Source organism: Triturus cristatus, chromosome 11, assembly GCF_964204655.1.
Source record: "Triturus cristatus chromosome 11, aTriCri1.1, whole genome shotgun sequence".
Lineage (NCBI taxonomy): Eukaryota > Metazoa > Chordata > Amphibia > Caudata > Salamandridae > Triturus > Triturus cristatus.
In genome coordinates this window covers 658,167,969-658,192,297 of record NC_140594.1, presented here as the reverse complement: position 1 = coordinate 658,192,297, position 24,329 = coordinate 658,167,969, and the positions used below count along the sequence as shown (strand labels likewise).

Here is a 24,329-nt window from a genome sequence, read left to right as displayed (position 1 = left end):
GGGCCTGGTCTGCCTCTGACTAAGCAGTCTCAACCTCCTGCCAGGAATTCACGCCAGAGAAGGCCAAATTGGTTCTGGCCGGACACCGACACCCTCTGCCTGGCAGATCAAAGGATTTTTATGTACTAATGCTGGGTCCCAGACCCCTGAATTTTAGAACTCACCTGGATCAACAAGACTGCATAGAAACTGCTAAGAGGAACGACCGCTTTGCTGCGTGCTTTGCTGGGCTGACCTGCAGTGGCTGCTTCTGTCGTGGGCAGTGAAAGGCCTGGACTGGACTTTCTGCAACCAAATTGGTGAGACTCTCCAAGGGCTTGATGTAGAGCTTGCCCCCTGTTCACGAAGTCTCAGGAACAGCAAAGACTTCAGGTTCTTCGACCCGCAGCACTGGGGATGGTGTGTTTTGTGCTGCAACCCGAAGAACGCCACTTTTGACGACTTCTACGACGACCCTGCCGAACTCGTGCCCTGGAGGCACCGCAGAGGGCACCGCCGCAACAGCGGTCTCACCATAGACTCCTGCTGATGCCATCACCGATCTGCTGCTCGCACCATCTTGCTTCATGCCAAAGCTTTGGCACTGCAGAGGGCACCACCGCTGCACCGCGACCCTGGTCTCATTGAGGATGCCTGATGACGCCATCACTGAGCCGCTGCTTGCACAGCGACCTGTGGGCCCGCACTCTGCATCGCCTCGCTACACAACGCCGTGGCCTTCCTGACGCCCGCTACCTCCCGCCGAAATGGGTGCCGCTGCTTGCACCGTGGTTCGGGGGCACCGCTCGTCAGTTACAGGACGCACCGCCCTCATCCCACACCTCAGCCTTGGCCCACCGACGCTGGTGTCATCGACTCCAGTTCGTCAGCCGACGACAGCGCTCCAGCAACGATAACGCCGCTGCTTGCACCGTGACCTGCTAGCACATGTGACGAGAACAGCCTCCATAACGCACTGCGACGCCATCTGACGCCACCACCGAGCCGCTGCTCGCACCGCGACCTGAGGGCACGGCACCTCGCACCGCTGCACTTCGCACCGCAGCACCCTACGCCTGTTGGCGCCAGCGCTCCTGATCCCATGAGAGAGGAGCTCGACCTGCAACGCGAGTGACTTCAAGGGCCCCATCGCCCTGCATCTCTGAAAGGTACTGTTTGCGAGTCTTCCCGACACGTTTAACTCCCTTATCCTGACTACAGTGGAGGTTTCTGCCTCGCTTTGTCGCAAGTCTCAGCTAGCCAGAAATCTCATTTCTAACATAGTGTGCATTGGCCAAAAACCAGAACTGGAAGGACTGGTTGCTTATTCTGTCAGGGCTAAAACTAGTACCACTGCTTTGGTTTGCAGAGTTCCTGTCCTGGACATTTGCTTGGCTGCTCTGTGGGTGCACCTCCATTTGTTCACAAAGCATTGATGTCTGGAAAGTATTGTTCTCAGAGAGGACCATTTTGCCGGCTTGCCCCTGCATGACTTTCTAGATTGAGTCCATTCACAGACCCACCTCCAAATAGTTATTGCTTTGGTATCTGTTCAAAAGGTGAGGAATCGGCAGCTAGAAATCGAACAGAATAAGTAATTTACTTTCGATAACTTTCTTTCTGGTAGAGATCCTGTCTAACCGGAGATTCCTCATCAACCCTTCCAACCTATCCACTCTGCGATTGGACTCGATCTATTAATAAGATTCCAAGCCCAGTAATCTGCTCACTGGTCAAACAATTTGCACTTGGGGTTCTGCTTCTGGAGGCAATGACAGTCTTGAAGGCACCTTACACCATTGCACAGGAGCGGTTCCTATATAGGGTGTACCAGAGCGAGCGTTACTGAAGGTAAGTTGTTCATTGGGCATTTAATGCACTCTTTGTAAGTAGGTCAGTTTATTGAACTGCCGTCTGGGCAATATATAAATAAGCTCTTGAGGTGCCATGTTGTGAGAAAGTGCTATCTTTCTTACATGGTATGCCCCCACTTTTTTGCTGAATTGCTGAATGTACTTTGACTGATTGTGCCCTGGACTCCTGCCAATCAGGTGCCCAGGGCCTATGTTCCTTCCCTAAACACACACAACCCAAATTGGTAAACCCTGGCCACATGTCAGCCCCTGGTAAATGGTACCCTAGGTACCCAGGGCTTGTGACCAGGGAAAGCCTCTAAGGGCTGCAGCACTCATTGTGCCACCCTTAGAGGCCCTGTACCCTTACACACACACTGCCCTTGCAGGCTGGGTGTCTGGGTGCAAGACAAAACAAAGAGTCGACATGGCACACATCCCTGTGTGCCATGCCCATCACCTACACTGCCATGGCATATATCAGCCACCCCTCTAGTTGGGTGCCCTATGCCAATGGTGTGGGCACAGGAGCAGGAGCCCTGTGCCCCTACAGTACCCAGGTCCATTCCTGGGCACTGTAAGTGCAGTGCTGCCATTTAAGAGTACATGGTGCTGAGAGCTCGTCAAACACGAACTCCACAGCACCATGATGGCTCCACTGAAGACTGAGAAGTTTGGTATCAAGCTTCTCAGCGCATTAAACCCGTGCCAGTGCCCGATTTAATGTACAATGCACCACAGAGGGCATCTTAGAGATGCCCCCTGAACCTAACCTACAACCCATGTCTGGTCTGAGGGGCTGCCTAGGCTGCCACACAGCAGACATGTTGCTGGACCCCTGGGTGGAGAGCCATCCGCTCTCCTGGGCCTGCAACAATGCACATCCTGGGCGAGGTGCTAGGTCTCCTCCCCCAGGATGGGCTGACGACGCCTGCAGCCTCAGAACCAGGGACCCCCCCCAACCGCGATCAACAGAGGGTAAGATTTCCCCAAATCAAAGGCACCCCTGCACGCGGCCCCCTGTGCCCAACTCCTGGGTACCTACCTATCCTCCAACTACCCAACTTACCTCTCGAAGTGGTGGTTGCACCTGAAGAATCTCCGTCCCCGAGCTGGCAGCCTTTGTTCGTCCTTGAGCTTTTCCATTGCCATCCATTGAGTGCCCGACGGCTCAAAAGCACACTGCACCCAGCCGCCCGAGTGGCCCTGGCAGTGTAACTTCTACTCTTACCTACTTCCCCATTTGCCCTGAGCAAGTGACCAGGAGCCCAGCTCCCACAGCCGCATGGCCTGCCAGTCAGCAGCCACCAACCAAGGGCCCCCTGCCTTCCATAGGATAACATTGGGCCTAACTCACTCTGCACCCGGCTGCCCCTGTGCCGCTGAGGGTGTAACAACTGTACTTACCTGACCCTGGGAGACCCCTTTGTCTATGCCCAGCACCTTAACTCTGCCAGTCGAGTACTTAACCAAAAGCCGATAATTCACTTTTTTTCCATAGGGTAACATTGGCTGGTTTTACTCGAAATTTCTTCTGTGTGGAGTTTCTAAATTTTAAAATATTCACCTAAAATCAACCGAGTAATGAAAACAAATACTCACCTGCTATTAGGAGAGATCCCAGTGCTGGATCTTGGTGCCCAGCACTGACCCTGAAAAGTAATTACAAACCCTACTTACCGCTAACTCAATTTTCTCTCATAGGAAACCATTGACTGTTTTTCTGTGAAATTTCGTTGGTGTCGATTTTGCAAACTTCTAAATATTCGTTAAAAACTGCCTGTATAACCTAAACACATTCTATCAACTGCTTACAGGTGGTATACTAGTGCTGGTCCCAGGATCCAACACTGAACCCGAAAAAGTAACCATAACCCCACTTACCTGCGAAGTGAATTTCCTCCCATAGAATAACATTGGTAATTTGATTAGAAAAAGTTTCTAAGTGTCAACTTTTAAAATAGCAAAATATTGCTTAAAAATCACAACAGTACCTAAAATGTATTTACTCACTTGTTTCCAAGAACTGTCCCAGGACTGAATCTAGGATCCAGTCCTGGAGTTAGAAAAGTAATCCTGAAAGTTATCAATTGCATATAACTTGAGTGTGAGAGACCATTTGCTGACTGAGTGTGTACAACACATGCTTTACACTGTCCTCTGATACTGCCTTACTGCTCGACCAAGCTACCACTTTAGAGAGTAAGGTTATATCTAACTTTAGCCTCTGCCAAACCTCTGGGGGCTGTGGTCTCTGTACACACTGTACCTATTTGGGAACAGTATATACAGAGCCACTTTCCTACAGACAGAATGCAGAACAATGTCATACATTCACCCCAGTACAGAGATCTGGGCCTATATCCATTGTTTTTTGCTCGCCATTCCAGTTTGGACCCAGCCATATGCAAATCAGTCTTGACCCTGTGTCCCATGGGAACAGTCCAGCCCGAACTGCCAGGCCCTACCTGGACTGGAAACAAGCATCCTAGGACTGGTTTCGGGCTTTCAGCCCTCATCAGCCAGGATGCCTGTTTCCGGTCCAGGGAGGACCTGGCTTGGCAGTTCGGTCTGGACTGTTCCCATGAGGCACAGGGTCAAGACTGATTTGCATATGGCCGGGTCTAAACTGGGGTGGCATGGTGAGCAAAAGAACAATGGATTTAACCCAGATCTCTTGACTGTGGAAGAATGTATGATTTATTCAGCATTTCGTCCATCATTTGTTTGCTAACTACTTACAGGCATCACGTAGACAATGCTTTCCTACAAGAAACTCATTTGCCCATATATGTACTTTGCGAACTACAGCACATACGCCAGGGGAACTTCTGTACTTGTACATAAACGCCTACCTTTTCGCCACGCGGAGATCCGCACTGATGAGGGTAGATACACTATGGTTGTGGGTCAACCTATGGGGTGTCAGATGGCGTAAATCTGCATCTATGCGCCTAATGTAGATGATCCAGACTTCTTTCACACATTACATTCCCATATCATACAATTGGATGCAGAATATGTTTGCATGGGGTGTGACTTTAACCTTCTTTTAGACCCTACATGTGATGGCACAACAGATTCCCCAAATGCAAAGCCCCTAGCACGTCGCGCCTTATTGGAGTTATGCGAAGCGCTTGGCCACATAGATGTGTGGCGACACTGTTGGCCCGGGGACTCTACGTACGCACACTATTCTGCTCCCCATGACACCTGGAAGCAGTTGGACTTACGGTTGATAACCCCACCCTTGAACTTGGTACAGAGAGTCCCAATACCTACTTATAACCCTGTGATCACTCCCCAATGGCACTGACACTCAGAGTCCCTAGACCTGAAGGTTGCAAGAGACAGTGGAGATTCCCTAGTCAGGCCCTGCAAAATGAAGCATTTCATTCTGAGCTACACAACGTCATAATTGAGTACTTGATATAAATAACATATCAGTTCAATCCTGGGCTATACTTTGGGAGGCTTTCATAGCATACATGCGTGGGTTATGCATCTCCGCACACGCTGGGGTTCTGCGCGACTTGAGGCGTACACTGTCTGGCATTGAGCAACAGCTGACTATTTTAGATCAGGAACAAATGGAAAGTCCTGACCATGCACAACCCAGCCGCCTCTTAGCACTCTTGCAGGAGTTTAAGGAGGCAGCAGAACGCGAGGCGCGTTTGTTAAGTAAATATGCTATTGTGCGCAGATATGGGGAGGGCGATAGAGCGGGCCGCACGCTTGCACGACTTTTGAGGCCCCCTGTCAAACTCGTGCATAACAAGCCTACGTTCGTTGCAAGGGCAAATCTTGACCGGCACTCCCCACATAAGAGATGAGCTTTTGGGCTGTTACACCCAGTTATATTCAACTCGCATTACACATAGTGATGAAGATCGTGATAATTATCTAGCCGAAGTCGCGCTAGTTTGGCGTGAAAAACACATGCAACTATTTTTAGTGGAACCATTTTCATCGGAAGAAATCATCAACGCCATAGACTCCATGAATGGCTCGACTGCTCCGGGACTAGATGGGTTTACTGGGAGCTTTTACAAGGCTTATAAAGCCATCTTAGCTCCGTACTTGCTAGGGGTGTATAATAAAGCCCTCGAGAGGCGGGAACTCCCCCCTACAATGCGGGAAGCCACGATAGTCTTACTTCCCAAGCCAGGCAAGGACCCTCTCCTTTGTGGGTCACATAGGCCGCTGTCGTTATTAAACCTGGATTATAAAATCATGGCAAAAGTGATAGCATTGCTCCTTGCACTGCTGCTTAATTGTAATATTTCACCTACACAGTCGGGGTTTGTACCTCGTAGGTCTACAGCCCTAAACCTCCCAACTCTTTCTACGACAATTAATAGGCTTGACCCTGAAGTTCAGGCAGCCGCAGTACTGTTGGATACGAAAAAAGCTTTTGATTTCCTTGAGTGGCCTTTTTTTCTGGCAGTAATGAGGAAGATGGGAATGCCAAAGGGGTTAATTGAGCTCACTGCCTTGCTGTATACCTCCCCCCACGTCCCGACTGCGGCTAAATGGAACGTTATCCCCTCAGTTTAAATTATTTTGTAGCACTAGACGAGGCTGCCCGCTCCCGCCAATACTTTTCAATATCGAACTGGACCCTTTGGTTCGACAATTCCAAGAAAGATGTTTGCACAGGGGGCTTCAGTTTAAGACTGGTCCTCTTTTAATTTCCCTCTGTGCAGATGACATTATATTGTATGTTCGTCATCCCCAAGAGAATCTGGAACCATTAGTCCAAGAGGTTATTCGGTTTGGTAGATACTCTGGTCAGGGCAAAAATTGGGGCAAATCAGAACTTTTTCCGCTCACAGCCAGCACTGTCAGGTAGGAGTGTTATTTCCCATTGACGTGGTGCAATGATACCACTAGATATCTGGGGATACAAATTCATATGGAAGCAGCGCAGGTAGTTTTACTAAATTATGGCCCAGCGCTGCATGCGCTGGAACAGCAAGTGGAGCGCTGGATAAAGCTTTCCCTCTTCCTAGTGGGGAGAGTGGCCATCATTAAAATGGTCGTTCTCCCTAAGTTTTTTGTATTTATTTCAAAATATACCATTCCCTTAACCAATAGCTTTTTCCGTACGCTTCGCTCACACCTTATCAGGTTGGTGTGGGGTGGGAGAAGAGCCGGGATCAGATGGAACATACTGACACTACCATACGAGAGGGGAGGGCTCGGGTCCCAAACTTCCAGATATATTTAGTTGCACAATGTAGTTATGCTCACTTCTGGTATCATCCGGACGCTCGTATTCCCTATTCTAAACTAGAAGCTGACCTTGTGCACTCAGCTCAGCTTTAAACAATTTTGCTGATGGGATTCCCAAGAGACCCCCGAGACATTCAAACCGTATCTACCACCTGTTAGGCTTGGAGGAAATTGACACGAGTAACCGGTGGCCACTCTATATTCCTCTGCCCTACCGTTACTTAACAGCCCATGGTTGCTCATCACTGAAGAAAAACTGGTACCACAAACACTGGTTAAATACTCCATAGACACAAGTGGCGACTTGAGAAGCAACCTTTATGGATCACTTTATACTTAGCAGGCTCCGCAGTGCATTGCAGGTGTCTATCCCAGACTTCCCGCTGGAGTCATTTACACCTCTGACTTCGTTGATCACAAGCACAGGGGGTGAACACTTAATCTCTAACTTGTAGAAAGCCTGTATGGCATTAGTCCCCACCAGGGATGCCAAAGTCCTGGAGACCCGGGAACGAGACCCGGGAAACCCCATAGAAGATTCCCATTGGTCCTTTTGCTGTAGTCAAACTAAGGAGGTCTCCCTGAACAGTCGGCGCAAATTGATTCACTTCAAGTTCCTATGGAGAGCCTACATGCCCACCGCAAAACTTTACTCAATTGATCCCCCTAGATCAGATAAGTGTTCTAAATGCAGGGTGCACCACGCTGACTTTGCCTACATGACCTGGAACTGTGAGAAGATCACGGGGTACTGAAGAGCAGTGTATACTATCCTCTCAAAGATGACGCAACTTGACCTCCACCCTACTCCGGAGGTGGCCCTTTTGGGATACGTTCGCAACATTCCCAAACGGACACGCCTCTTTACTTCTATTGCTCTGCTACTTGCTAAACGTGAATTAGCGCTACACTGGGGCAATAAATTTACTCCCACCACCAAAGCATGATTGAATAGTCTCATTTATTGTAATACTAATTGTGTGCTATTTGCATCAACTCTTCCCGTGATGTTGAGACCCAGGGATATATGGGGCCCTCTGAAACACTATTTACTAGAACTGAGCTCTGTTGCCCCCTCGCTGCCTCCTCCTTGGGTTGTCCCCACTGGGGTAGTTTGACCCCCCCAATACTTTGCCTAGACTACAACTGTTAACTTTGGTATTCCCCTTTGAACTACATGAGGTGAATCTGTGCTAATCCCTATTTTTAAAAAAGGTATTAAAACTGAGGCAAAAAATGATCGCCCTATTTCGCTCATGGATTCCTCAGTTAAAGTGATGAGCAGAATATTATTGGCGAGACTTGAAAACGGAGTTACCGTAAATGAGATCCTCTCTCCAGTCCAAGGGCTGGGAACCCTTTACCAATGTATTAACTTAGAACTCCTGATAGGTAAATATACGCATGCTAAAAAGGGAAAACTATATCTGTGCTTTGCAGATCTTAGCAGTGCGTTTGACCTTGTTGACCACTCAATTTTATGGCCAACCTTGCTCAATTTAGGTTCCCCCAAAGAAATAAATTTATTCTTAGCAGGGTTGTATGAGAAACTTTCCAGCAAGGTGCGATATGGTCAGCGGGGGAATGTACACCGTTCTTTGATGTCAAAAGAGGCATCCACCAGGGTGTGTTTTGGCACCGTTACTTTTTCCCCTATTTATAAATGAAGTAAACAAAGCCCTTATGTTGGTACAGGCAGACGCACCACAAATAGCTGGAAACCCCTTACCCGTCTTACTTTACGCGGACGATTCGGTGCTGCTCTAGAACCCCAGTTGGTCTTCAGCGATTAATAGATAATTTTAGCCTTTTTATTAAGAATAGGAAACTGTTAATTAACAAAACTAAAACTTTTGTAATGGCCTGCGGTCAGAAACCCAAGTAATTTAAAACTTTTTACATATGGAATTCCCCTGTGGAAATGGTCAATACCTTCTGTTTTCAGGCTGTAACTTACTAAGGAAATGGTCGAATGAATTTGCTAACGTACGCTCCAAGATGGCCAAGAGTGCCTATGGGATCTTTAGATTTGCAGCCAAGCTAGGCAGCCGTCGTATAACGGTTATGGTTGACATATACAAGGCCAGATGTGTCGCCATAGCCCTTTATGGTGCAGGCGTTTGAGGCCATAAACATATACAGACACTCCAGCTTGAAGAAAACTCCTTTCTAAAGCACCTATTGTGTTTACCCTCATCAGCATCTACCGAAATTACACACTGTGAAGTAGGCATTAATTACCTATCGGATCTCATTTCCTTGCGGCCACTACTACTATGGAGATCCATTTGGACTAAAGAAGAGACCAAATTTACTCAAACCATCATTAAGACTGTCTACTCTTGGATAAAAGTTACAATATCCCCTGGCTTAAATATATTCGGGACTGGTTTGGCAATTTATTCAATCTTCCAATCCAGGGTGACCCAGGCCGTGTGACTATTCTATCTAAACAGGAGATTAAAAACACCTTTTTAGCCCAGCAAAAAGAGGTTCGCAGGAGAGTGACTGGGAAGCAACCTACTCTCTTATTCTACCAACAGCTGGAGGCCCAAAGTGGTTTTCAAGATTACTTGACAGTAGTGACTAGGCCATCACATCGCTCTGTCCTGACCCGGTTGAGCTTAGGCATAGTACACCTCCTAGTTGCCTTTCCCACCATGAAAATGTGTCCGTTGACCTTATGCCCCTGTGATGGGATATCTAAACAAAGCACCAGCCATTTTCTGCTATTTTGCAAGTTCTATTCTTTTTCAAGACTATTTTATTTGAAACCTACATTCTTAAAACTTAATGTGAGAACAGCCCACGCTACTACGAACATATTGGTTACCCTGGATTATGTTTTTATGTGGCTTCTTTTATTCTAAAATCAATTGATGCTAGGAAATCTATCATATTTGATAATCAATTGGACTGTCTCATATATGTGATACTTTAATTATAAACAGATTGCTGCTAGGAAATGTATTCTGCATTGCAATTAACCTCTTCCGTGATAATGACGTCTCCCGGCCATGGAACAACAAAAAGGGAAAATAGAGGACTTGAAATTGAGTGGAATTATTTATATACTGTCAATATGTGAACGGGTTTAATTGCTTCATTAGGTTGACAACCATCTATCATTTGGATATTGTACAGCTGCATTGAGAACATCTTAGTATTGTGGTAAATTGTGGATGAAAATGGTAAATGAAGTTTAAAAAGAATAATTCAAGCATGTTGTTGCTAATGTTTCCTTACACCTATCTGTATCTATTACTATGCTAAAGAGAGCATAGCAGAGGCACCAGTCTGCTTGATCAAATGGGGAAGCCTAAACCCCATACCTTAGTCTTAGGTGTCAGGAGGTTGGAGGTCGGGGTCAGAAGAGTTGCATTTGTCACTTTCTGCAGCGGTACGTGATAATCCCATCGTGGAAATTCTCCTCTCAAAGAGCTTTAACATGGAAGCTGTTTATATAAGGAAGTGCTGTTTTTATCAACTGTGGCAGAGGCACAGAGCAGCTCATTTAGTTTTGTCTAGCTAAGATAAAGTGTCTCCTAACGAGCACAGAAAGAAAGGAAAACAATGGCATTCCGGTCTTAGTGTACGACCCTGGAAATAACTGTACAGGCTACAGAGCATCAGTGCTCATCACAGATGCCCATTCACATGTTAGTAGAAAAGTGTGGCAAAGGGCACCATGAAAAAGATGTCAACCTAAGGAGTTAAATTTAAAATGAAGACTACACGTGCGCAACAGTAGTTAGGTTAAAATTATCAGATGTTTATTTAAAGATTTGGTTAGAGTTCCAATTACACTACCAGTGAAGCGCGGAATTGCAAGTAATCTGGATGCTGAGATTTTTAAAACTTTTCCTTTTGATGTGCAGCATGATCCATGTTGCAAGCAGCCTCTTTGCAAAGGCAAATAACAGAGGAAGCCAGGGACAACCATGTCTGGTAACCTTACCGATTAAGAAAGGGGAGACAATACCTCATTAATTCTGACCCAGGCTTTCATGTTATGTAAAGGATTTTGATACTTGCCATTAAGTGAGGGCCTCATTCTTTTTGGGTAAAGTATCTGTTATAAAAACACCTTTAGCTTGGCTTTTCTTATGTCATCCAGCATAGGTGCACACATTTAATTCTGGGGTCCAGTGAGCTTGTTTGCTGTGGTTAGGGCCATCTGTACCCATTGGATTCAATATCTCTTGCTCTGCTCCATGCTGAAACTGTTCTGATTTGTATGCATTTGTGTTGTAATCTTCCAGGACAACCTGTTTGCTAGCACCTCATCAAAAACCTGTATTGGCCTTAAGGGGTGATTTTGGAGCGTATGGGAGGCAGTGGACTGGAGATCACTCTTGTTTCACCAGAACCAACATTGTGGCCAGCCAAAGGTCTTTAGACATGAAGCAAGTCTCTATAGGCTCACTATACATCTGTCTGCCTCAGCATGTTTGGTCCTTCCCATCAGCCTTGAGAATGCTGGTCTTTCCTCCTCGGTTAACTTAAACGGAGAACAATACACCAAATTGCCTGTGTTCCTTGTATCCAATTAAGTATGATGTCAGTCCAAGTCGAAAGAAAGTAGGTTGCACTGCTTCAGCATGAATGCTTCATGAAGAGAGACTCCTCTTGCTATGCCAAAAAAAGCAAACTGATGGCTGCTGACATCATTTTACCACAATCAGTGTGGTCCTATTTTGCTCCCCTAAAGGCTTCACAAGAAGTTACATCACTCATCGTTTTGACCCTTATGCAAAAGTAAGGTGATAACTATTTTTACTCTTATTGTTTTTTTTTTATTTCAATCTCTGTCCGGGAGGTAAACCATACCAAAAGGAGCATAGGCGATTGCACTGCCTTGCACACAGACCACAAGGCCATCCGCTTTGTCTTGGCTCAAGACAGGAGAGTGAGACGCAGGGGTTTTTATTTCATGCCCAAAAGCGCAGCTATGGCTGCTAGACTCTGGCTGAGTATTAGAATCATTTGCATTACAGGTGTAAGCCCAAAATCTTGCCTTTGGAGTTGCGAGGCAAAGTTTAAAATGAGGCTTACATAAAAAATTAAATACTCTTAACGTGCATGTGCTTCAAACCTGCAAGTATTACGAACATTGATAGCATGATTTCCACCATTAGTTTAATTCGAATCTTCTACGGACCTGTTTTTCGATGTGGCTAAAGACTAATCTATGTGTCTGGAAGTGCTCATGAAGTGTATTCCTCAAAAAAAGCTCAATAAGTAGTAGTACATAGTTTGCTTAGAGTCATCCACTTCAGCCATTGACTTTTGTATTTTTCATGATATGCCATTACTTGGACGGGCTGTCCAAGGCCATGGCATTTCGTGGATGGTAATATTGTACAATTTATGGTCCCATTAAGTATTAGTGATGGGTCATTAACTAGTACTTTCAAACTGCAAATGCGGACTAGCATGTGGTGTCTTATCGAGAGGCAGTTTGTGGTCTTTGATGTATTTAGTTTGCTGACACAGCAAGATTTTTATTTCTAATTTATAGCATTTTGTTCAGGGAGTGCTGTTGTGTTGAAGTCTCATGCTTTCATTTGTTAAACTACAACAAAACTACTGACTTTTTCTCAAGAGTATATTATACGCAGTATTTTGCTGTGCATGCCTTTTATGTTTACCACTTAAAAAGGACCCTACATCTTCCAACTCCTTTTCGTGAAACTTTTGTTTGAGGGTACAGCTTAACTCTGTTAATGTTTTCTGAGCAGAGAGGCCCACTCCCAGCTTCCATATTGTTGTAGTCCAAGATGTTGCTTCATTATTGTATCTTCTTTCCATTCCATTCATTCTCTCAACTGTTACCAAGCACTTACCCCAATAAAAGCCAGACCTATTGGCTTTGCCAACATGGGTTTTTTTTCCAGTGTAAATTTGTGGGACAACGATGGAAGTTTGCAAGAAAATCTCTTGAGCCGTTACACAAGTGGTAAACTCAGACTTTCAAATTGCGTTGAATGTGTGTTTCTCTTCTACCAGAAGTTTTTCATTAACGTAATCCATGAATGCCCATTTTATACTCCTATCGACTGGTGTCCTTTGATTTTGCTGTCTGGTCAGTATTTCCTCTTGCACATCAAAGTAGTTGCCATATACCACCTTTTTATTTGAAAATCAACAAATCTCCATTTACTAATCAATATCTGCTCAACAAAAAATAAAATCTAAGCACTGTTCGCATATTACATTCACTAGCTCCCTCTCCTCCTTTTGTTCCTCAGCAAGCTATGTAGAAGGTCCTTTCTGGTCCTTGTGAAGGTAGGCCTCTTCCTTCTAGCCAATTTACTCCATTGTCTGTTGAAGTCCTTTTTGCACATTCATAACCTAGAGATTGTTTTCACTTGGTAAAATTTGTTTTTCTGTTTGTAAATGCAGTGTTTGCAGGCGTTGGAATTTTTACACGCCAATCAAGTAATTCACAGAGATATAAAGAGTGATAATGTGCTCCTGGGAATGGATGGCTCTGTTAAGCTGAGTGAGTATACATTGAACATTTGAATTTTTTGCGCTTAGTCGTCCTTTTGAGAGATATCTACCATGATGGAGTTTATTATTCAATAAAGTTGAAAATGCTCATATATGTTTAATGCCTAATGGAATAGGATATGTTCAAATTCCAATCTTGCTAGTGAGGCTTTTATAAGTGTTAATTGTATTTTAAGTTTCTAAACACCTTATCCCAACACAAACAAATGTTTAAACAGTGGATGTTGCTCCCTACACTCTGTTAGCTTTTTGCAACCAGTTCAGTGAGTCCCTCTCTGATCTTGCTTGTGCTTTAAGGCTTTGGTTTGTAATGTGTTAATGGTTAGCTCAACTTAAAATAGCTGTACCGCCTTTGTGACTATAATGTATTATTGTTGTTATTAAAGATTATAATCAAAAGGAACCTATAAACAGCACTGATGCTCAACACGTGTCTGGCTGCAGCAACAGGCGATCATGGGGGAAACAGAACAAAATCAGGAAAGAAAGCATATGTTCTTAGTTGTGTGTGAAAGAGAACTTGATTCTGTGTATAACTGCTTTGGGCAAGTGAAAGGGAGTTGTGGTGTTTTGCTGTGACAACATAAAAGTTATGCTCCCAATAAGAGTGTGGCAAAATTTAGTTGGTGAGGAAGGGTGCAACTGAACGAGGATTCAGTAAAGATCTATAGAAAGAAAACTGATTTTACAAAACTTTTGGGTAGTCAACTGAGGTAGTGTTAAGATAAGGATTAACTTAAAAGCAATCTGTTTTGCCACTGGCAGCCGAACCAGTTTGGATCGATGAAAAGAGATGTATGTGTGGCAGGGTATGTCCATTGCAAGTCTTACTGCATTAACCTTGTATAATTTCAATACTCGTGAAAAGGTATTTATCGAGGTCCAACCTAAATGTAGCTTTTCCATAATCCTGATATAAGTTACATCTATTATTTTCAAAGTTCAGCGAATGCAAGGAAATAATTCCCTGCTGAGTTTTATAAAGCTGAAAGCAGGTAGTTGGCAAACTGTTACCTTTAGAGACCTTTAAAAGGAAGGAGTCAAAATGAAAGATTAAGGACCAAGTGGCAGGCACATTAAAGTTACTATGAATAACCAGTGTGCTGGCTCTTATCATGAATAACCAGATGTCTAAGGTCCATCATCTTCGGGAATGCAGGTACCTGTTCTGTTTAATTTAACAGTTAAAACTTGAACAACAAAAATAGGCTTGCAATCTTTGTAGTTATTGATGGGATTGAAAGGTCATGAGACCACATATGTCACAATTTCATGAAGTCGACCGAAATGTGGTGGATTTATTTGACACCAGAGTGTTTATGGACAAGATTGCTTGGCTTTTGTTATTCAGCCAGTCCTCCTGGCTGCAGATTGAGTGGAGCAGGGAGGACCATAGCTGGTGTCCTGCAAATCTTGCAGCTTATACAATATAAAGTCATACAACATTTCAGTGTATGGATAGATGGTAAATACTTTGGCAGACCATTTAGATTGCATTGAGCAATTTATTGATTGTGTATCCAAGATATACTATTACTTAGCACCATCAAACTCGAACCCTGCTCAAGTGTGCTATTCAACCTTTTTATCACTGTGTTCAATTTTGGTTTTAACAGGTGAGAAAATTGGAGCAGTTTAATGCCTCTGCTCTCAATTTGAAAACAAAAGCCGGCCATTGGGCCGAAAGACAAGTGCATACCCCCTCAGTGACTATTAGAGACTGCACATCAGATATACTCCGCACCTTGCCAAAGTACTCCAATTAACAGCTTGAGTTCCAAATCACATTTTCTTCAGACTAACTGCTGGCGCTCCAAAGCACATGGTCCTCAAGCTTGTCCTTTCTGACTCTGTTCCAAAAGTGTCTTTATGTGAGCAGATTTTTCACATTCCGTCTTTTACCTTCCCAGATGCCACAAAGAAGCCTCCAGCCATAGGTTTTTTCATTTATTTGATTGAAGTGCAGTTGCATTCTTCACATAGTTCTCTGGCTCTAATCCCGCAGTATCAAATTCTTCCCCATCAGTCCAAGTCTTCTTTATTCGCTTACAAAGGATGTGTAACCAAAATTGCGGAATGCTACTTTAGTGTGAAAGTCTGTTTTCCATCTGTCTTACTTACATATATTCCTCAAACCAAACTTCTTGTTTCATGTAGTTAAAAGGGAGCACCACTATTTGAGCAGTCAGTCCTGTGGTGCAGCCCTCAGGCCATCCTCAAGTAGGAAGCCCACCTAGCTGCCTCCTCAAATGGTGGCACTGCCAGCCCCTTGTGCCTGTGTTCTCCAGGTTTCCCCATGGCATAGTTGGATACTCAGTTCAATCATTCATCAAGCGTTCCGGACTGCTTCCACTTCCCTTGGTTCTCACCTCAACTTTCTCTTTGTCCCATCCGGTTGTACAAACCCTTTCCCCTCCGTCACCCATCTTTCCCTGGGCCTAGCTTAACATTTGAGCCCTGGAGCATCAGACAGTGCTCTCTTGTAGCCCTTCCCTCTTTGTTCTAGTGAAACTGACTTTACTGGATCAGAGCAGTGCTGTACACCTACTTCTCTTCCAGTACCTACTTATGAACTGATCTCCCCCTTTATGTTGGCCTCAGTCAGTTGACTCTCCTTCCCACCAGACTATTAAAGAAGGAGCTGTGGTGGAATCGGGTAAACACACCCGGACAAGTGTTCAGGCATCTCTTCCTCCTAGTAGTTATTTTGTGTGCATTGCTGCTTAATGTTGTAGTGCCTAACTCACATAAACTGAAAACAATAATTTGTGGTAACCAACACATATTTGTATTGATTTGGCTGGGTTTGTGGGCCAATGTAGACCAGTTCAAAGAAGACTGTTTTATTGTGGACTAATAGAGGTGGCCTGGTTATGGTGGATGGCTTAGTTAGTTTGCAAGCCTTATGTGATATGGTAACTTTGGCATAAGGGACCGCCACTCTGTCTGAGGAGCGAAAGCATTGCTGTAAAATCAACTTGTTCAGAAGCTGTGCCTTCATTGACATGTTCTTACAGAGTCATTTAGAATGTGTAGGTCTTCCACTTTTCAGAATGAGATTGTTCGAGCCCTCCTAGGCTAAGGGAGTAAGTAAACCTTGCCAGGAAATCTGAAAGGTGGGGTCTTGATCAATTTAAATTTGATCTACTGACAGCTGCCAGTCAAAACACCTAAACAGCCAACCCAACAGCAACAAATGTTGCTGCATTGCCTACTGAGTGAATTGCTTCATTTTTTGTGTACCCTTTAGTGGTACCTGTTAAGATTACACATTCTTTTAATTTACATTTTTTCTTGCATGGGGGAGGTGGAATCTGATATTTGAATTGGAACACTTGCTTCCACATTTTGAAAGGTGAGAATTAGTGCATTTATCTGTACTAGTTTTGCACTGAAATCTCACTGACGTTTATATGGATTTACTGAATCCTGCACTCTGAAACTTCAAACACTCCTTGTCCTGCTGTGCATGCAGCAAAGTAAGATTTGGTGGCCATCACCAGTGGCACAAAACCTTCAGTGTAATTGTAGTGATGGGTGTGTGGTATAGACTGATGGTACTGTAAAAATGCTTGTTAACTGCAGACTGAAGTGCCACCTACTGCATCCAGCAAAAAAGAGGTCTCTAGAATTGGGCATACTGGCTTTGTTAGCAGCTTCTTTAGTGGGAAATTGGTGGTCATTGTGTTCATTGCATGTGTTGTAGATGCACATGCTTTATGTAGATCTCACATCAGTTCTATCACGCGCAGTGCGACATTCCAACTCAGATTACTGAAGAAATTGAAACCATTTCTTCCACCTTCAGACTTCAAATGAGCAGTACAATCACTTGTGGTCTCCAGACTAGAATACGCATCGGCGACCTTTTCAGGTCTACCCAAAGCGAGAACCGCTCCACTCAGATCGACTCTTAATGCTGCAGCGAGACTGATAACAGGAACTAGACGCTTTGACCACATCACAACCTCCTTTAGGAAACTGGACTGGCTGCCTATTGAGGCTAAAACTCCACAGAAAATTGCCTGCCTCACACGCAAAGCACTACATTTTAACGAACCAAGTTACCTGGCAGAAAAGATTAGAATCTCCGGTGACAGCCGCCACCTAAGAAGCGCTAACTCTCTCAGGCTTGAACCTCCTAGATGCCAAAAACAAAAAACTTGCACACGCTCCTTCACCGGGGCGGCGACAAAGATCTGAAACTCCTTACCACCTAAGGTGCGCTCAAACCCATTCTCCCACTTTTTCAGATAAAGGTGAAAAAGATCCTAATGAAAAGATTCCTTGCATAGGCTCATGGAGAACCCCTCCCCAGTGCGCAAGGGTCCAATTCACTACTCAAGTGTGCGTTTAAAGGGCGGGATGGTTGACTGTTTCAAAGGCGGCTGAGAGATCCAGCAATATCAGGAGACAGGGCTCTGTGGTCAAGAGGGCATAGTCCACAATGTGTAAGGTGGCAGTCTCTGCACTGCCCTGTGATCTGATGGTAGACTGGTAGTCATGCAAGTGATTGTTAGCATGGATTTGATTTTGGAGTTCATCGTGGACTGCTTTTTCACGGATCCTCTTCATGAATGCTAAGTGAATGATGGTCCAGTAGTTGATGTGTTCATCAGTGTCTATAGTAGGTTTCTTTAGGAGTGGGAGAATCTGGCCTGTCTTGCGAGCTTCTGGGAAGATAACTTAAGTGAGGGAGGCATTAACGATGTTTGAGTAGATGTGAAAGCATCCCCAGCGAGAGCTTTGGTGAAGGACGATGGTAAGACAGCTTCATAAGAAGTGGCATTGAGGGAGTTAAATGTGTCCGCCATTACGCGCAACCTGCAGAGCAGTATTCAAGACATTCCCAGGTCCCCTGCGGACTCCTACAGCGCTAGAATACACCTATTCATCTATCATGGCACATAAGCTCATTACATCGCTCAGACCTTAAATTCAGACCTTAAAACAGCAGTCCAGGCATTGGTCATATCAAGGATCGAGTACAGTTGCACAACTCTAGCCGGGCTTCCCAAGATTTCAACAGCACCACTAAAAGCTTGTCTCAGCGCAGTTTAAGACTTTTGACGGGCACCAGAAAATTCGACCATTACCCCTCATTTGAAAGCACTCAACTGGCTGCCTTACGAATCAAGAATACAACTAAGAAAGGCATGTAATACTCACAAAGCGATACACTACAAAACACCAATGTACCTAGCCCGGAAAATTACACTATCAGGAGGATGCAGAGTGTCCCGGAGTCGAGGAGATCAATTACTGAAACCGGCTCTCTTCCGAAAGAAAAGAACCTATGACCGAGCCTTCTCTGGTGCAGCACCAAGAATTTGGAATGCACTCCCCCGGAACATTAGAAAAATATCATCCATTTCTGCTTTAAATTTATGTTGGACTTCAATGTATAGTTACTCAGAACCTGGTAGCATAACGGTTTCTAGCAACTCGTTGATTATTTTTACATGTCGTAAGGGTTGTTCAAAGTTTAAAGATATGTAAATGTAAAGCGCTCGGATACCCTTTTTAGGGTCATGTCCGCGCTATATAAAACACCAAATAAGTACATAAATATAACCACATGCAACACTCAGCACATTCAGCGGCCACGCCAGCCCGTGAAGCATGGAGTATCGATCTCCATACACCTCTCACAGATGAACAATGGTCATTCTGCTGTGTTCCTGTTCCCCAACTACAGACTGCGTCTCATTTTAAATTCCTGCACCGCATTTACAGAACACCCGTTCAAACGTATCGTATGGGGCTAGCTCCAGACTCTCACTGCACATGTTGCCATTTGCCGATGGCGGATTTTCTACACCTGGAATGGCAATGCCCGGCCATCGCTGACTACTGTGGAGAAATATTTAACACTATCGGGACAATAATCGACACACCACTAAACCCGTCCCTGCTGCTGGGGCTGCTAGGCGGCAGAAGTGGATCGCAGTATTCGTAAACTGATCGCACTAATGCTGCTGCTCGCAAAACGCAGAGTCTCAATGAATTGGGGACGCCCCCGGGCTCCACAGATCAGAGACTGGCTTAAAGATACTGCATACTGCCATGAGCAACTGACTAACTATTGGGAGCTGCTGCCACTGAGATCTCATCACAATGAAATCTGGGAACCTTTTAACACCCATCACGGACTATCGGAGGCCCCCTCCGGGGGATCTGACTAACAGAATGCAGGGTACCCACCCAAATAATGTGACCCGTGTACATAGCTCGCCTTTCAAATTACCCCTGACCCTTGCTGCCCCAACAACAGGCCTTCAGGAAAAAGACTGTTTGTATATTGAATATGCATTGGGATGGAGGTCGTGGGGGGGAATGGTGAAACTCCCTATGTCAACCCGCATGTATCTTTCCTCTTTGTGTCAGCCACATCGGTGAAAGATATGGCTTTGAAGGCTGAACGTTGCGGCAATCTACAGGAAAGGTGGGTGAGAGATGAATCAGCTTGGTATTGTCTGATCTTCTGAATCTTTTTACCCGAAGGAGGAGTGAGGAATGGGTCAGTTTGGCAGGTGGCAGATGTAGTGCTTGATTTTCTTGAACAGCTTTCTGCTTCTATTTGTGGCTTCATTGATGGTGATGGTTAGTGCTTTCGCTGATGTGATGAAGTGTCTGCATGTTGCACGGAGGCCCTTCAGTATCAAGAGGTCCTCGGGAGTTCAGTTTTATTCCCATTTTTTTCCTGCCTGCAGATGTATTGTTTGTCAGCAATGCCTTTAGAATACGTCAGTGCTGAAAAACACCCAGATGGAACTTTTCTCCAATACAAAGTACAGGCTTAGACAACAGATGAAATATACCTTGCCAGCAAGAGCGTGTTGTCAATTTTTACTCCTCAACTTTTTACTGATGTTGGAGGAAGGGGTATAGGGCCCATCTTTACTGCCCAGTATGAATCTAGCAAAAGGACTGTTGCTAGTAATCAATTTGTTTTTCCTGCGTTCACCTTGTGTTTTTTTACTGCCCATCCACTGTCCAATGAATGTCATGATTGTTGAAAAACTTTGTGTGGAGGGATTTCCTTCCAGGCATAACAATGCTTATGTTGACAGTATACATGTATGACCCGACACCCTGTTTAGGTAACACTTTTGCTAAAGGGCTTATGTAAATGTTAGAGATTAGGTGATAAAGAAAATCCTTGTGAAATATCCAAGCAAACTGAAAGATCCTGTACATTATAGGGGGACTGGCGTAGAGCGTGGGTGCTTGTACAAAAAATGGAACTTAGCCATTGTAAGCCAGTGCCATTAATTTGTGCCACTTTGACACGTTCAAGTAGCATGGCTTGATGGCTGCCAAGCTAGCGTTAAACAAAGGAAGACGGGACTCTGCAACTGAGACGCTGCAGGAACATATCTGGCTACCAGTCAAAAAAAGGTGCATTTTTAAGCTCAATGCGTACTGCATAAGGCATTAAATGGCACAGAACCAAAGTCTCTACCACAAAAAGTTAGACTCTATAGGCCTCCCCGAACATTGAAATCATCCTATGCCTGCCTAGTGTCTGTACCTTCATTTAAAAAGACATGACTTGGAGGCAGAACCTTACAGGTCAGAGCTGCTCTACTATGGAACGATCTCCTGCTCTCTAAGAACCGACACCAACCTATTGAGTTTCAGGAAAAACTTTCAAACCTGGCCTTTTCCCCCGGCAATAGAAGGCTGTATCAAACTGACCCAGTGTAACCTAACAGATTTCTCCTCTTTACTGATAAGTTACCAGCTCCAATATGCACGTTGGGTGATAGTTGCACTTTACAAATGATTAATAATAATAATGATTGACAGTATCAACTACTGCAGAGCTCTCCAGTAGGGCCAAGGTATTAACATTAACCATCCAATTCCATTCTAAAGTCTTCAGTAATAGACTATTTCAGTACTAATTGCCAGACAAACTCTCGCTATTAAGGTCTCCAGGGAGTTATTATTCTGTGGATGGTTAGGAATTTGCTTGGCAACTTGTCTTACAGAGTTTTAGCTCCTATGGGTAGTTATTGTGGTGAGCAAATTTGCTTCTAAATGGGAAGTCTGCACCTTGTTTCTTGAGTAAGAGAGTGTGGCCTATTTGAATGGGACCTCTATAAGTAGGATTAATCAAAAGCCATTTCCCACTGTGCCACCAGACAGGTAGTCCAAGAAAATTTACTCTATGGCAAGAGGGTATTTATTATCTTTAACTAGTCGTCTTCTCTGATCGCAAGTGTGTGCCTCTTGGGACGCGCTACACAAAGCTGTCTGGCATATGGTTAGTGGAATTTAGCCTGCCCTGCTAGAGGATTTCAATAACTTCTTTGCCCAAACTGTACATTAAGCCATTAAATAGCAAGGCATATTTTAAGGTCAATCCTGGACACAGCATACTGTGTTACCCACTGTCATTGACACCCTGCTTGGATGTGCGCCACCAGGTTGTTGGGTACGCTCAAACTTAGATTATGGACATGTCTTTTGATGAAAAGATGTAGTCAGCATTGCAGTGCTTTGAAGAGCTACAGCTTGTTCTCCAGGGTTACTTTCCCCAGCTTGGTAGCAGCAGTATTGAAAGGTTTGTGGATATGTACAGTCGGGGCCAACCCCCGTAACCTGTCCAACAGCCCTATGTCCTTTTGTAATTCCCTTGGCAGAGGTGATGGTAAAGGAGGATGTCACCATGTGATGCAGCTGTCATCTTCAGCTACTGCTGTCAAGCTGCTTTACTTCCATCTTCAACTGCCATTTGAGGCTGCCTGAGTGGCAGGATTCAATACTGTCTCATCTGCCTTCCATGAGCTCACTTTGGACCAGCGGATTTTTCAGTTTGATTACACCTGCAATTTGGCTGCTGCTCTCCACATTCTTCCAGTTTTTAGCAGAAGTGGGCGAATCATGCTGATATTCACTCCCAAGAGTTTCAGATCTTGCTTGCCAAGGGCATGATCGAGGTAGTTCCCAAGTAGTGAGTGATATAGGATCTTATTCTTTGACACTTCCTTGTCCTCAAGAAGGTTGCAGGACTAAGACCTGAGACTTTTTTTTTTTTTACACCTTCCTCAAGTAGAATGAGGACACTGGCCCATGTTCCGTTGTCCTTGAATCGCAAAGACTGGTTTATGTCCTTGGACTTGCAGGATGTGTGTGAACCTTCAGTACCTCCCATTTGTGGTGGGGTCAGATTATTTTTAATTTACTGTCCTGCTCTTCCTCATTACCTCTGCCCATCAGGTGTTCACAGAGACCATCTCTGTGGGCACGCCCATATTTGCAGTTCTGGGCATACATGTATTTTCATACATCAAAGACTGGCTCCTGAAGGCCTCAGTCTATGTAAATGTAAATGTCAAGGTACTTTTAGAGCGCACTGTCACCAGACTGCCACCTTGCGGTGTCGCCTTTGCGGTTTCCTGGCGCTGATACTCATACCGCTGTGGAACCGCTCCTGGCTTTCCCTGTGAAGTGTTCACTCCTGGGCACCCCCAGGGTGAAGCCAGGCATCCTTAGCGCTGTTGGGGCCGGTGTGGAGGCTAAGCAAGCTATTGCCCAGAGTTGCAGCGTGGGGCCCGTGATTAGAATAGGCACCGAGGCGAGAATTGACAGGTCCGAGGAAATTGAGCCCGAGCCCCGCCGAGGCGGTAATCGAACCCTGGTCCCTGGCCAGAACTCTGCTTCAGGGTCTGCCGCTCTAACCATTGAGCCACACTCCTCCACTCAGCCTGGGGCCACCTGCAAACAATTTTCTTTGTCGTTAACTGTGGAGCTGTTAGTAAACAAACTGGAATCCCACCTTCAGTCTATGCAGAAGATTCCCGTTATAGAGACCATCATGTACACACTGGCTTCATTATCTTTACTGCCTTCGCGACAACTCTGGATATGCATCCTGTGATCTAGATGTTTGGGGAGCAAGTATTTCTGGACTGGGTCGTTACGAGGCTTTCTAGGCTCTTGGCCTAATGCATTTTGCTGGCTCCTAAATGGAACCTTCACTGAGCCCAGTATTGATAGGGCTTTTTGGACATCTGTATTTCTGATGAAGCGACACCACATCTGCTGTTGGGGATAGGGCATGCCCACCTGATGTATGATAACCGTTCTGACCTGAGCTATAGCTTACAGTAGTGACGGGCATGTCATCAGCTGAAGCTATCTGGGTGATATCAGGTGCCTCTGGTAACTGTTGGGGCGCTGCCATAACCTCATTCTTTTGGCGTTGTGGCTGGTCTGCAAGGCTGTTCTGCTTTCCGTCAAATTTGTCAAGAGGTAGTGCAACAATCAAGGCTGAGTAAGGTCCTGTGCCCTTTATGTTGAGGCTGTTACAGTGGCTGGGACCTCACAGGATCTCCCTGACAGTCATCACATGTTGGGTTCCCATAACATCATGGTGGACCAACTCAGTAGGGGTCATCTTGTTGATAACAAGTGTGCTCTGCATCCAGAGGTGGCATAAGGCCTCTTTCCCAGTTGAATGCCCCCTTGGTGAGTCTCTTAGCTGCCTCAGAGAACATGCATTTTGGACCTTGGAGATGTCCCCTTAGAGTCTCTAGGACATGTCTCATCTTTGGCAGGGCTGAGGCCTCCATTATGCATGTCCTCCTCATCTTCTGGTCTCATGGGTTGTCAAGGTTGAATAGTACTTCATTTGGTTTACCAAGAACCATCAAAGTATACATAAAACAGAACATAACAATAATATATATAAAATGCAAATGTTTAACAAGATTCTTCCACTACAGTTAAAAACCT

General features: G+C 45.0%; 1 protein-coding gene across 1 annotated transcript in view; it reads left to right on the top strand.

Annotated features, from left to right (window-relative positions):
• Positions 1 to 24,329, top strand: part of PAK2 (p21 (RAC1) activated kinase 2) — a 403,878-nt gene that overhangs the window by 311,017 nt on the left and 68,532 nt on the right. Inside the window, exon 12 of the mRNA XM_085634213.1 lies at positions 13,473 to 13,572. Coding sequence (XP_085490339.1) covers positions 13,473 to 13,572 — 100 coding nt within the window. The remainder of the gene's footprint in view (positions 1 to 13,472; positions 13,573 to 24,329) is intronic.